The sequence below is a fragment of the Gracilinanus agilis genome, chromosome X, assembly GCF_016433145.1.
Source record: "Gracilinanus agilis isolate LMUSP501 chromosome X, AgileGrace, whole genome shotgun sequence".
NCBI classification, from domain to species: Eukaryota; Metazoa; Chordata; class Mammalia; order Didelphimorphia; family Didelphidae; genus Gracilinanus; species Gracilinanus agilis.
In genome coordinates this window covers 3,002,750-3,016,409 of record NC_058136.1, presented here as the reverse complement: position 1 = coordinate 3,016,409, position 13,660 = coordinate 3,002,750, and the positions used below count along the sequence as shown (strand labels likewise).

Genomic DNA, 13,660 nt, shown 5'->3' with positions numbered 1-13,660 from the left:
AATTCCTCTGGCAGTAGCAAAGTAGAAAGGAGCTCAGCTAGCTATTTTGATAGCCCCCTTCAGCTAACTGATATTTTGATAGCCCCTTTTGGTAATAAATCAAGTCACTTAATCTCATTTAACCTTCACAATAACCAAAGAAAGTCAATTTTTGGTTCAGTCCTATATGGTTTTTGAAATCTGGCGATTTCATCCTGAAGTAGACTTCTAGAACTAGGGTTCTTAACCAGAGGTTAATGAACTTGATGATTTGTTTTTCAATTTTTATTTCGACAACTATATTTCAATACAATTGTTGCATTTTCTAATTTTGGAAAGTCTTAGGTATTTTATTTTATGTTTTTTAAACATTATTCTGAGAAAGAGTCTGTGGACTTCTCCAGACTACAGAAGAGCTCTTAACCCAAAAAAGGTTAAGAGCCCCTGGTTTTAGGCCATGTAGAGGGCTTCTAAATAGGAAGGCCAGCATCTTCTCTGCAATTTAGGGTTTGAGGGCTGCCTGGGGCACTGAGAGGTTGAGTGACTTGCCCAGAGTCATGTAGTCAGCATGAGTCAGAAATAAGAAGCCACCTAGTATGGAGTAGTAGCAGATTAAGACCTACCTCAGCATTAGGAGGTACCACAAGCATTATTTCTTATATTTATGAATGGGAAAACAAATTTAGAGAGGTAATTTGTCTAAAACCACCCTGTTTGGGAAAGGACAAAGCCAGATCTAAAACTCAGGTCTTCATATTTCAGATTGTCCTTTTGATTTGTGCCTAGGATGAGCAGAAAGCTGGTCATAAGAAACCGGTGGCCATTAGCCATTTCCTAAGCAGGGAAGTGTCATCATAGTCAGAGGAGCACGAAGTATAGCCGAGGGAGACCCCCAAAGTAGGGATTTGTGACCATGCCACCAATTTGAATCTCTGGCCATAGTATAGCCTTTCTTCCCTTCCCTCCTCCCCCCTACCTTCTTTCAGTCAGTGCAGAAGTTCATTTCAACCTAGTTTCTCAGAGCTGATCTTCAAGTTCTTTGTATCAAAAAGGAAAGCATTGCCTAATTTGGATGGACAAAAAGAAGTTCTCCCAAACTTCTACATTTAGTTAAGTCTCTGGTTTAGGAGAAAGTAGAACATTTTTGTTAACACAATCTTAGAGTGCTCTTGATGCAGCTATAAAACCAAACTGAGGAATAACATGAAAACTCACTAAACAGCACAGGAAGTTGGAGTTTGTGAGTAACATAGAGAACAATTTTTCATAGTTGGAAAGTATTTAGAGAATTGAAATACATTACCTCTATGGGTAGAGGAATTCACCTTTGGAAATGTTAATTCAACATATTAATTTTAACTTTTTTTTAAAGAGAAAACCAGAGGATGCTCCAAATGTTAAAAAATCTCATCGAACTCTTCCCAAAGATCAAACTCAGCTGCTATTTCTACAATATGATCACAAGCCACCACTGAACAAAGAGTCTCCAAAGGCATTGAAAGAGAGTCCAGACACCTCTCCAAGCAGTACAAAGAAAGAGGTAAAATTACTTTAGGTGACATGGTACAACTTTACCAGCAAGGAAAGTATGTAGATAAAGCAATGCAACTGTGTATCCATATATCATCTCCTGTAATAAACCCTGAATTTTTTCTAGGACAACCAATAGCCACATGTGTTTTCCCTGAGACATAGAGTTCAGGGCCCCCATCCACTGGGTTTCATCCACTTCGCCATGGGCACAGCCATGGAATTAGAACTCAGGAGTTCTAATGATTCACAGTACAAAAAGAGTCTATGGTGAACCAAGCAAGCATCATTTTTGTGTCCTCTAATTCTGTAGTTATTTAAAAACCTCACATCGGTTCTCCAGGCTCCTGATTCACTTTTTTTATTTCAGCAAAAGTTATAAGGGTCTTTTCTTCTGTTTATCATTTTCATAACTTTGACTAGCTCCCCCTGGTTCATTTGTTTTCCTGAATCTTAGAAATTATTCATTACAGATTTCCTCTTGAAGCTGGGGAAGGGAATGGACTGTTAATCCTTGGCTTTTACTTTTTAAAACTGTCTTGTTGAAACTCTTTTTACTATAGCTGTCACTTTTCAATGAATCCTAATTCACTCCTTCATAGAACCTTCCCTTATAACAAAGAAGTATAGCTACCCAAAATAAATCAATACATCTGGTAACATATTCCTCACTCTATATCTATGTTCTTTTACCTTTCTGTTGAAAAAAAAAAGACAAACCTCAATTTGTTTATATATTCTCCAACCAATAGGTACTCACTTCGTCTACAATTCTTTGCTATCACAAAGTGTTGATAGAAGTATTTTCATATGTATGAGGTCCTTCTATTTGTCTATGATCTTTTAGTTATATACCTAGTAAAAATATTGCTGAATGAAAGGGCTTGTGCTTTGGTGACTTTTTAAAATATTCTTACCTTCCATATTACAATCGATACTAAGTATTGGTTCCAAGGCAGAAGAATGGTAAGGGCTAGGCAAGGTCACATAGGTAGGAAGTGTCTGAGGCCACATTTGAACTCAAGACCTCCCATCTTTAGCCTGACTCTCAATTCACTTAGTGACATTTTTAATGTGATTCAAAGTTGTTTTCCAAAATAGTTGGACTATTCTACAGTTTTAGTGATAGTGTATTAATGTATCTATCTTCTCCAAACCCCTTCAACATTTAACTTTTCCCATCTTTGATGGGTGTGAGGGGAAAACATAGTTGTTTTAGTTTTAGTTTTCATAACTTTAGTAAAGCTACTGATTACAAAATAAACTCAAAAAATCATCAGCATTTTTGCATATTACTAATGAAAACCAGTAGAAAGAGAAAAATAAATTCCATTCAACGTAACTAAAACATGTGTAAAGTATCTAGGAGTTAGCCTGTCAGGACACACTCAGGACTTATCTAAATACAGTTATAAAACATTATTTTTAGAAATAATGAAGACAAATAATTTGAGACAAATAATTTGTTCATGGTTGAGCTATACCAATATGATAAAAATGATGCTTGCTACTTAAATTTTTAATCATATCATTTATTCCTGTGATTTTAATGACTTTTTAAAATAAATGAGCTTGGTTTTCACTTTTTAGAAGACTAAGAACTCATTTCCCTCTCCAGTCTTCTCTAGATGGCTGCTGTGCTCCTAGGGTATCCAATTCATAGTGGTTCTCAAATGTTTTTTGCCTTTGGCATAGTATTCATTGTTGTAAGGAATCATGACACACTGAAACATGATACACTTAAACTGGAAACAGAAGAAGAGTTCCTAAGGAACCTGGGCTTTCAGACTCATTACTCCAGGCTTAAAATTCCTCTGCTTCTCCTTCCCCTCCTCTACCCCAGGACTCTAAGCAGAGGAGGGACCTTTATGTCTCCTCTGATAGACCTGCTTATTGTGACCCCACCTATGCCAATTTTTTTTAAAACCCTTACCTTCTGTCTTGGAGCCAATACTGTGTATTGGCTCCAAGACAGAAGAGCAGTAAGGGTAGATAATTAGGGTCAAGTGACTTGCCCAGGGTCACACAGCTGGGAAGTTGCTGAGGCCAGATTTGAACCTAGGACCTCCCATCTCTAGGCCTGGCTTTCAATCCACTAAGCTACCCAGCTGCCCCCCTATGCCAAATTTGAAGGAATAGCTAGGGGCAAAAGTTAGGTAATATTGAAGTTTCAGATTGTAGAGTAGGGTTTTATGTCACACTCATTGAGAACCAGTGTTGTAGGGTTTGGGTAACAACCTTTCCCCATTATGTTCCTTTCTTGTCTGAGATAATAGACTTATGAAAAGAAGGAAGGAAGGGAGAGAGGGAGGAAAGAGGGGTGAAGGAGAAAGTGAGAGAGAGAGAGAGAGAGAGAGAGAGAGAGAGAGAGAGAGAGAGAGAGAGAAGAAACATTTATTAAATGTTTACTATGTGGTGCCAAACACTGTGCTGGGTGCTAGGGCTACAAATAGAAAAAAAGCAAGGCTGCCCCTTCCATCGAGGACCTTGCATCTTAATAAGGGAAGATAATTCATATAGTGACAAGTGGCTAAAAAACATCACAAAGATAACAAATGGATAGATTTGAACACTCATTGGTGCTTGGGTGTTGGGTCAGAGGCAGAAGGTTGAACTCAATAGCATGGAAAGAAGATGAGATGTAAAAAAGTTCAAAATTCTATTAGTCTAATCAATTAGAACATGATGTCAATGATAGGTTCTGGTTTTGTGCAGAAAATGGTCATGGTCATAATCTCAACTTCAAATCTTAAATAGCCATTTGTCAAACATATCATAAAGGCAATGGATCAGCTGAGAGTATATGTATTCTGTGTAGTCTGTATGCATATCCCTTTACTCCCCATGTACATGTTCCATATCAATAATGTGTCAGAAGCCTTGCTTTCATTTTGTTATTACTGATCAACATCAAGGCCTCAGGTCATTGCCTTCTCTTTCTTGGTCACTGTTGTTTTGAAGCCCTTCACTGGCAGATCTTCCATTACACACTTGCCCAGTGAAACTAAAAGAAGCCTTTAAAGCAGGGGTCGGCAACCTTTTTGGCCGTGAGAGCCATAAACACCACATTTTTTTAAAATGTAACTTCGTGAGAGCCGTACAGTGCTCACAGTGCCGCTCCTGTAACAGCGCCTGAAAAAAAATTGACTTTATGGCTCCTGCAGAAAGAGCCATATCTGGCCCTCAAAAGAGCTAGGTATGGCTCAAGAGCCATACGTTGCCGACCCCTGCTTTAAAGTGAATGATGATTATTGCTCTATAAATTCCAATTGCTGGCAGAAAAGTTTGTTTTTACCAAAAAGGACCACTCTTATCTTCCTTGAAGTCTTGTTCAATGATGTGTTTGCCCTTGGTTTATATAATAACACCTAGTGGTGACAGTCATCTTACACTGCTTGAGGGTAAATGGTCAAATCCTGCAGATTTGGTCACTAAGAGCTCAACTTTGCCTGCTTGGTTCAGAGTCACTTGTGTTTTCTATATATTAGTTGTTGTTATGCTTGTTTTTTAGGCTTTTCACTATTTCTCAGAGAGGAAGAATGAGGACTGGAAAGAAACTGAAAGTGTTAAAGGCCTCTCTATTCATGCCCAATGTGTTCATTGACATATGTATGTGTGTGTACACAAACACACACACATATCCCATTTCTAAAACAAAATACTGCCTGTCCAAAATAGGGATTATCTTTCTTGCTTCTATCTGTAATGTTTTCTGGGAATTTTGTAACTAGTCGAGTTCATCATATAACATCTCTGCCTTTATATTCTTTTTTGCATCTACTTCCCAGGGTCAACAATTTTCTGAGAAATCTACTCCCTGAACATAAATAAAGAGGCTTAGGCTGGGACTTTCTGATGCCAAACACCAGGATGAAAAGTGAAAAATGCAGGCGGTCATCCAGATGTTTGATGACTAAACATCTGGATAGATTTACAGATAAGGGGTTGCCAAAACATCTGGTTGATTAGCTGCCTTATTTTGTTTCTCATCTAGCTGTTTCCTGGCATGTCAAGAGGCAGTGTGGTGCAATGGAAAGAGAGCTTACTTTGGAGTCTGAGGTCCTAGATTTGAACCCTGGCTCTTACCACTTCCTACCAGTGTGACCTTGGGCAAATCACTTCACTTCTTTAGGACTCAGTTTCCTCCTCGGTAAAAAGAGGATGTTGAGTTCAATGACCTTTGAGATATCTTCCAATTCTAAATATATGATGCTACATACAAACTGATTTGGCAAGCCAGTGCCTAGGAAAAAGCATCATCCTACAGCCAGCAACTTTTCTATAAGACAGGATTGATCACATATTTGTGTTCAGAACATAAGCCATAGACTTTTAAAAATCTGTTATGTTGAACTTCTCTTTATCAAATATTTGAATGCAGTTATTAGGCCATACTGTAGAAATTATGGATTTATTCATCAGCTGAAAAAATATATCCTGAACCCAAAATGGATGATACCAGAAAAATGTAAACAAGCCTAAATCCCAGGGCTCAGACTACCAATGGATCTTTTTTTTATTTTTTAATTTTTTAAATTTAAATTTTATTTTTAAAATTTATGTAGAATATTTTTCCATGGTTACATGATTTATGATTTTTCCCACCCCTCTTCCCTCCCCCTTCCTGGAGCTGACAAGCAATTCCACTAGGTTATACATGTATCATTGTTCAAAAACGATTTCCATGTTATTCATATTTACAATAGAGTAATCTTTTTTCAATCATTTAGCTAATTAATTAATTTAGAATCTTTTTCCATGGTTATGATTTGTATTTTTCCCTCCCCTTCTCCCTCCCCCCTCCTGTAGCCAATGAGCAATTCCACTGGGTTTTACATGTATCATTGATCAAAACCTATTTCCATATTATTGTTATTTGCATTAGAGTTATCATTTAGAGTCTACAACCCCAATCATATCCCCATGGAACCATGTGATCAAGAAAATGTTTTTCTTCTATGTTTCTACTCCCATAGTTCTTTCTCTGGATGTGGATAGTGTTCTTTCTCATAAGTCCCTCAGAATTGTCCTGGATCATTGCATTGCTGCTAGTAGAGAAGTCCATTATATTCGATTGTGCCACAGCGAATCCTTCTCTGTGTACAATGTTCTCCTGGATCTGCTCCTTTCATTCTGCATCAATTCCTGTTCACATGGAATTCCTCCAGTTAATTATTCCTTTTAGCACAATAGTATTCTATCACCAAAAGATACCACAATTTGTTCAGCCATTCTCCAATTGAAGGGCATACCCTCATTTTCCAGATTTTTGCCACCACAGAGAGAGCGGCTATAAATATTTTTGTGCAAGTATTTTTCCTTATCTTTTTGGGGTACAGACAGCCATTTAAAACCCTTTGGGGATAGTTCCAAATTGCCTTCCAGAATAGTTGGATCAATTCACCACTCCACCAGCAATGCATTAGTGTCCCAATTTTGCCACATCCCCTCCAACATTTATTATTTCCCTTTGCTGTCATATTCGCCAACCTGCTAGGTGTGAGTTGTTTTGATTTGCATTTCTTTAATTATAAGAGATTTAAAACATTTTTTCATGTGCTTATTGATAGTTTTGATTTCTTTATCTGAAAACTGCCTATTCATGTTCCTTGCCCATTTATCAATTGGGGAATAGCTTGATTTTTTGTACAATTGATTTAGTTCCTTATATATTTGAGAAATTAGAGCCTTGTCAGAGGTTTTTGTTATGAAGATTTTTCCCCCAGTCTGTTGCTTCCCTTCTACCAATGGATCTTGACAAAAAAGGAAATATGTCATTCTGATTGAAGCATAGTCTATTGGTAAACACATGCTTTGTCTCATAAAAGTGTGCTGCATCCAATTATTAAAGAAAGAATTGAGGAAAAATTCTGAATTTTCCCATTTAGGAACCAAGATTTATGTTTAAAACATTGCCTATGACTTTATAAGCAAGTTGTCTGCAAAGCAGGTGGAGGCAGGGATACAAGGATGCTCTCTCTTAAATCTCTGTCTGAGCGAATCAGTATCAATGAGATGAGCCTGGTTGGACTATTTGAAGCTTTTGTTATATTTGAAAGGGAAAACATAGTTCACTCTAGTCTACTCAGCCTTTTTACCATGATACCCTTAGGAAGAATGACTAGCAAACTGTCAGGGTAATTATCCGTGTTGGTTTTGGGCCCATATTTTATAAATATCCACTTTGTAGAGGAAGTAGAATATATTGCAAAATTTTGTTCATGCATAAATCTATCCACAGATTGGCTAAAGGATCCCATATTTCAAAGCCAAAAGGAACCTCAGAGGTCATCTCATCCAATTCCATGATTTTACAGAGGAGGAAACTGAGGCAGGGGGAAGCAAAGTGACTTACACAGTCATATTGATCATTAAAATCACAGGCAAAATTTAAACCCAGGTTTTTTATACTCCAGAGCCAATTCTCTGTCCACTGCACTACAAATTTTTGGTATATTGGATGAGTCACTTAGGAAAGACTGATAGGAAGGCATAGATGAGTGGGCATAGATGGGGGGAGGGCAGGTAGTCACTGAGGTAGGCAAACTATACGTGAGGGTCAAACCCATCAGCTGCCTATTTTTGGAAGGTCTGTGAGCTACAAGTTTGACACTTCTGATTTAGACCATTGGAATACATCACCATATTGATAAAAATAGAGATCCAGTGAAGGATAAAAGCTAAGTAGAATTTTGCAAACTGCTGGGGATTACTAATAGGCAAGGATCACATTTTTGGACTTTCTCTTCCACCATCCATCCACTCCCATCTTCAGGCTTCTTCTCCTTTCCCTGCTTCTAAGATATCTGAATTATAAGTAGTAAAGTTTGCCCAACTCAGTGGGATAGACTTCTACATGGTACCATTTTTCTCTCTGAGTCAACAAGACACACTATAACCTCCTTACTTCTAGTTTCTTCCTGTTACTCCCCGAGTCCTAGGATCACTCATCACTTATGATTGCAAATGAACATGTCTCCTGTTTGGTTCTAACTGTTAAAATTCACTTAGGTCTCTGATCATAGGTGTGCAAAGCAAATTCATTCAGTCAGGGTGGAGTGGATATGGTCATATTATACAACATTTGTGATAATTAACATAAACTTGCTTATCAACATTTTCCTAGGACCTATAATGGTCATTTTCTGTCACTCAGCAGGGTGGACTTTAGTCTATGTGGCAATCATTTTGATTCTGTATGTCTTTACTTTTATAGTTCTATGTGATACATTGTTGAAATATTTTTCTTTTATTTATTGTCTTTTTAAAAATTTATTGGATAGTTTCATCCAATTATATTTGAAGTCATGTTGTATGATTGTGTTTTCCTTCATTTGTTTCATTAACATTGCTTTTTTGAAGTCTCCTTCCTCTTAAAGTTAGTACTTGGTCTCTATGATTAGTTTTTCTTAAAACTATTTTGATATTGATCTATTCCCACAGTGTTTCTCCCCTTCTCCATTCCTGTTTGCTTACCCTTTCCCCAGTTCTTGCATCTTATTTAAATTATTAATTTTTTCTTTCTTTTCTTTCTTTAGTTATTTTTCCACTTTTTTCTTTCTTTTCTCTTTTCCCAGTCAGTTAAATAGTTAATTAAAAATCCACCATCTCTAGAAGGCACATTAGGTAGCTTCTTTTATTGTTTTTGGAGGATGTAGTTGCCATCAATAGGTTTTTTAAAAGTAGCAGTGAGACGTAAAACAATACTATGTGTAAGTCAGAATCTCAAGTGTAGGGAGCAGATGGGTGGCTCAGTGGATTGAGAGTCAGGCCTAGAGACGGGAGATCCTAGGTTCAAATCTGGCCTCAGACACTTCCCAGCTGTGTGACCCTGGGCAAGTCACTTCACCCCTATTGCCTAGCCCTTACCATTCTTCTGCCTTGGAACCAATACACAGTATTGATTCCCAGACTGAAGGTAAGGGTTTTAAAAAAAAAGAATCTCAAGTGCCAGGCAAACTGCTAGCCATAATGCTGACATAGCTAAAGAGCCCAGATATTACAAGAAAGAAAATTGCTGCTTCTTAGTCCAGCTGGTGACTATATCTCTACTGTAATCATTTATGTGTTTGTCATCTGTGAGACTTACTAAGAAAACCTGATCCCCTACTAGTTATCATGTGTAATTGCACTAAAGTGATAATTCTAAAACACTGATTATAAGGATGCTTTTGGAAGATTTGGCTTGATATAGAACCCTACCTTTTTAGTACCTGGCATGTAGCCCCCAGATCCCTGCTGTCATAAGTTGGATATATGCTACTCATAGCTCAGACTGCTCTGCAGTCTCATTGTCATTCTTGAGTTCTCACATGTTCATTTCCCATATCCATTTACTTGCCAAATCTTGTCATCTCTAACTCCATGACATCTTTTACATGTTCCCCCTTCTCTCCTCTCACAGCCACTACTCTGGTGCTGGCCCATGTCACCTCATTCCTGTTCTGTGGAAGTAGCTACTGATTGGTTTCCCTGACCTTAGTCTCTCCTCTCTTCAATATTCATCCATTTGCCAAAATAATTTTCTGAAAATTCAGGTTTGTCCATGTCACTCTCTTCCTTTTACTCTATAAACCTCACTGGATTTCTCTTCACTCTAGGATCAAGTAAAAAGTCTTCTGGTTGGCATTTCAGGCTCTTCTCATACATTATCCTCCTTCATAAATGTGGAAGTCTCTTTATCATCTCTGATAATCTGATAAGGACAGTTTAGTTGATAAGGAAATAAGGACAGGAAAAGGGAGTTGTCTTTTACCTCACGCTTCCAGCTCTGGCTCCAGGAGCATGGAGTTTATTATATATATATTTCAAGACTCATTTCACACAAAAGAACCCCCCTGAAACTTTGCAGATGCGCAGAAGTTACAAATTATGTCACATCAAAACACAAAACATTGGCTTCAGAATAGACCAAGGCCAAGGCTGAATTTTGACTAGGTTCTTATCAGAAAGCCAAGTTGGGGAGTATATTGGCCTTGGCTATAACAGGCAGCAGCATTCCTTGCTGTGTTAACAGTGTTAACCCTTTAAATTCAGGTTTTATAGGAACTTAAAGGTTTTCAATAAGATCACAATACTTTTCAACAAGAAATCACAAGGATCACAAAAGGGGTCAAAAGAGGAGTCTCAGATTTTTATCTATTCTCTTATTGGCTTCCCACACATAAACTCTTTGGTGCATCTATTCTGATCTTACTGTAACTCCCACACAGTGTTCCATTTCACATATTCATGTCTTAGCTGTTCCCTAGGTCTAGAATCCCTATCCCCAACTCCCATCTCCACCTCTTAAGATCCAGTGCTTCCTTCAAGATTCAGCTCAAAACACTGCCTTCTTCATGAGGCCTTTCCCTGGGTACCCCAACCAGTTAATATCTTCTACTTGTATCTCTTTTGTATACACTTATGTGTGTGTGAATATTTTCTCCTCCACTAGAATATAAGGTCCTTGAACATTTTTGTCTTTATATTTCGAGCTCTTAGCACAATTCCTGGCCCTTCATAAATGCTTATTGATTGATTCTACTGATATAAAGTTGATATTTCCTTTTTTGATGAGTTTTGAATCCCTACTGGTATGTGACATTTGAGGGGGAGAAGGGCATTTAGAACATGGTCCTGGCATTTTCCATGGCACTGAATGAATTTTGTCTTAGGCCAATCTTATCTTGATTCCTGTTTTAAGATAAAACATTTGGTGGCTTAGCATTTTTTCCATTGGTATATAGATCAAAATTATGGAAAGCTACCACATCATAGGAGGGCTATAGTCCATTTTCAGAAGGGGAATTTGCTCAGTGCCCCAGAATAGAGTTCTAGGCATTATGTATTATCTTCCTAATATGGACTTTGTGAGGCAGTTGGAACCTTAGATTGACATGATAATTTCCATAAGCTATTTGGAAATATAAAACTTGACATGATTTGACTATCAAACATATTTTCCATAAAGTACTGAGGTACCCTTCCTCTAAGGATGAGGGCTCTATGTCTGTCTGTGGCCCTCAGCAGAGAGATCCCATTGTTCCCATATCCACATAAAAAGGCCCAGTTTGATTAATATCATCTGTATACTCTTAAAAATAATATTGATATAGATGGATATCTTTAGAAGTATTCATAGTTTATTTAAAGCCATATTGGAAATTAAGAAGGCCACGCTCCTGCTAAGATCTAAGTCAAATCGCCCACCATTTCCTTCTCCCACCTGGCTGCTTCCTACAGAAAGAGCACTTCCCAATCACATAAGGAGTCTTATACCTCTGTCTACGTAATCACACTTCCTACATAAGAGGAATCATGGGAAATGTAGTTCTGAAGTCCCCTAAGCGACCACAGGAAATTTATATCATGGATCTTGATATTAAGACCAAGGATCCCAAATTTCCACTAACACAATACTCACAGATGTCCTGGTTCAGGGATGAACCCAAACATCTAGTTCAGTATGTATGTTTAATACTGGGATGGCATCTTCCCTTAGATATAATTTAATTCTTTGAGTTTGTAAGAAAAAATTAAAAGAACCTATATTAGAAGAATGGTAAAACCAGATTTGGAACACCTTGTCTTTACTCTCATTCTCACTTTCTCTTTTTTTTTTTCAGATCAACACTAAGACAAAGAAATCTGAGGGTGCCCAGATACCTTTGAATTGGACCCTTGCTTCTGATCATGACTCTCATTCCCATACTAAGATGATTTCTGGCAGCAGTTCTAGTCCTTGTACACCAGCTTTGCGGAGGACAGAAATAATAACAAAGGTAAGATCACTTTCTCTTATAAGTAAGATGATTAACATTTCTCCATTACTAAAGGAAGGGCTTTGCAGGTACAAAGAGACAGGGGAGGAAGGAAATTGCCTCACTCACTTCTTCATATTCTCACTAGGACAACAGTTGCTTCCAACATTGCCCAAATTCTTGATGCTTTTCAATGAGATGCTCCTTTTCTTGTTTTCTATTGCTTGATTTTCTTTATGACCAAGGCCATTAAAAAAATCTCTCTTCCCTTCTCCCCTAGAACATGAGCTTGTTTCAAATCCTAAAATATTATTGATTGTTCCTTTTCTTCCTTTCTATGATGATAATTATGAGGTCTTTTTGTTTTTGCTTTTTTGGTGAGGAGAGATGAAAGAAGAGTTGGTAGTCAGGTTTTGTGTTCATTAGTTTTGTTTCTGTGACACATCCACTTAGTGTTCCAGATGTTGGGAACAGAAACCTCTATATTGACTTCAAAATTCAGAATGCCTTTGGGACGAATGTGTGTCTTTGCATATTAAAAATATATTTAGAGCTTCCGGGTTAAGATGGCGGCAGAGTAAGAAGCAGCTCTTAACCTCTCCTGACCGAAACACACAAAACTCCTCAAGGGGACATAAAAACAAGTCCAGACGAACGGAGGAACCCCACAACAGGGCACAGCATGGAAGGTACGTGGAATCGAGACATCTCCAGGCTAAAAAGGGCTCTCACTCACTCAATCGCGAGCTGAGCAACCGCCCCACCCCCACCCCCTCCACACTCACCTATAGCTCCGAACCCAGCTAAAAAGAAATAGAGCAAGTTTGGGGCACCCATCGAGTCATCGGCAGCTCCGGGACCTGTTCCTGAGAGCAGCAAGACTTAGGACCCCATTAAGTCAAGAACGCACGCGAAAGTTGAGCGCGCGGGAGCAGAGAGTGGACGCTGGGCGCGCAGAGTGCCGGCTGAGCAGAGGCGTGGGTGCCGGCTGAGCAGAGGTGTGGGTGGAGGCAGACACAGCCTGGAACTAAAGCCTAAGTGGGGAACCAGTGCAGACGGGTATACGACTGTGGAAGTAGCTCCCTGAGACTTGTAAAGAAACCCCCAGCAGAGGATCAAGCAAGGGAATCCACCAGGGGGCTTGACCTTGGAAAAAACTAGAACTCAGACCTCAGGAGCCAATAGATCTCTGATAGACACTGAGCGCGGGGATAAACCTGAGAAGCTGCTGGGCTAATGATGGCTAATCAGTTACAGGAAATTCAGAAGAGAAAGAATAATAACAAAAAAAAAGAAGTCTTTAACACTCGACAGCTTTTACACAGAGAAAATCCAGACAACCGAGCAAACAGAGGAGGAGAACAAACAACCATCCAGACCCTCCCCAAATAAGGAAAACTCCTCACAAG

The 13,660-nt window shown here is 38.5% G+C and overlaps 1 protein-coding gene across 1 annotated transcript in view; it reads left to right on the top strand.

Moving 5' to 3' along the window:
- LOC123253463 (mitogen-activated protein kinase kinase kinase kinase 4-like) overlaps positions 1-13,660 on the top strand; it is a 233,903-nt gene that overhangs the window by 152,414 nt on the left and 67,829 nt on the right. Inside the window, exon 13 of the mRNA XM_044682653.1 lies at positions 12,117-12,272. Within this exon, the coding sequence (XP_044538588.1) occupies positions 12,117-12,272 (156 nt within the window). The remainder of the gene's footprint in view (positions 1-12,116; positions 12,273-13,660) is intronic.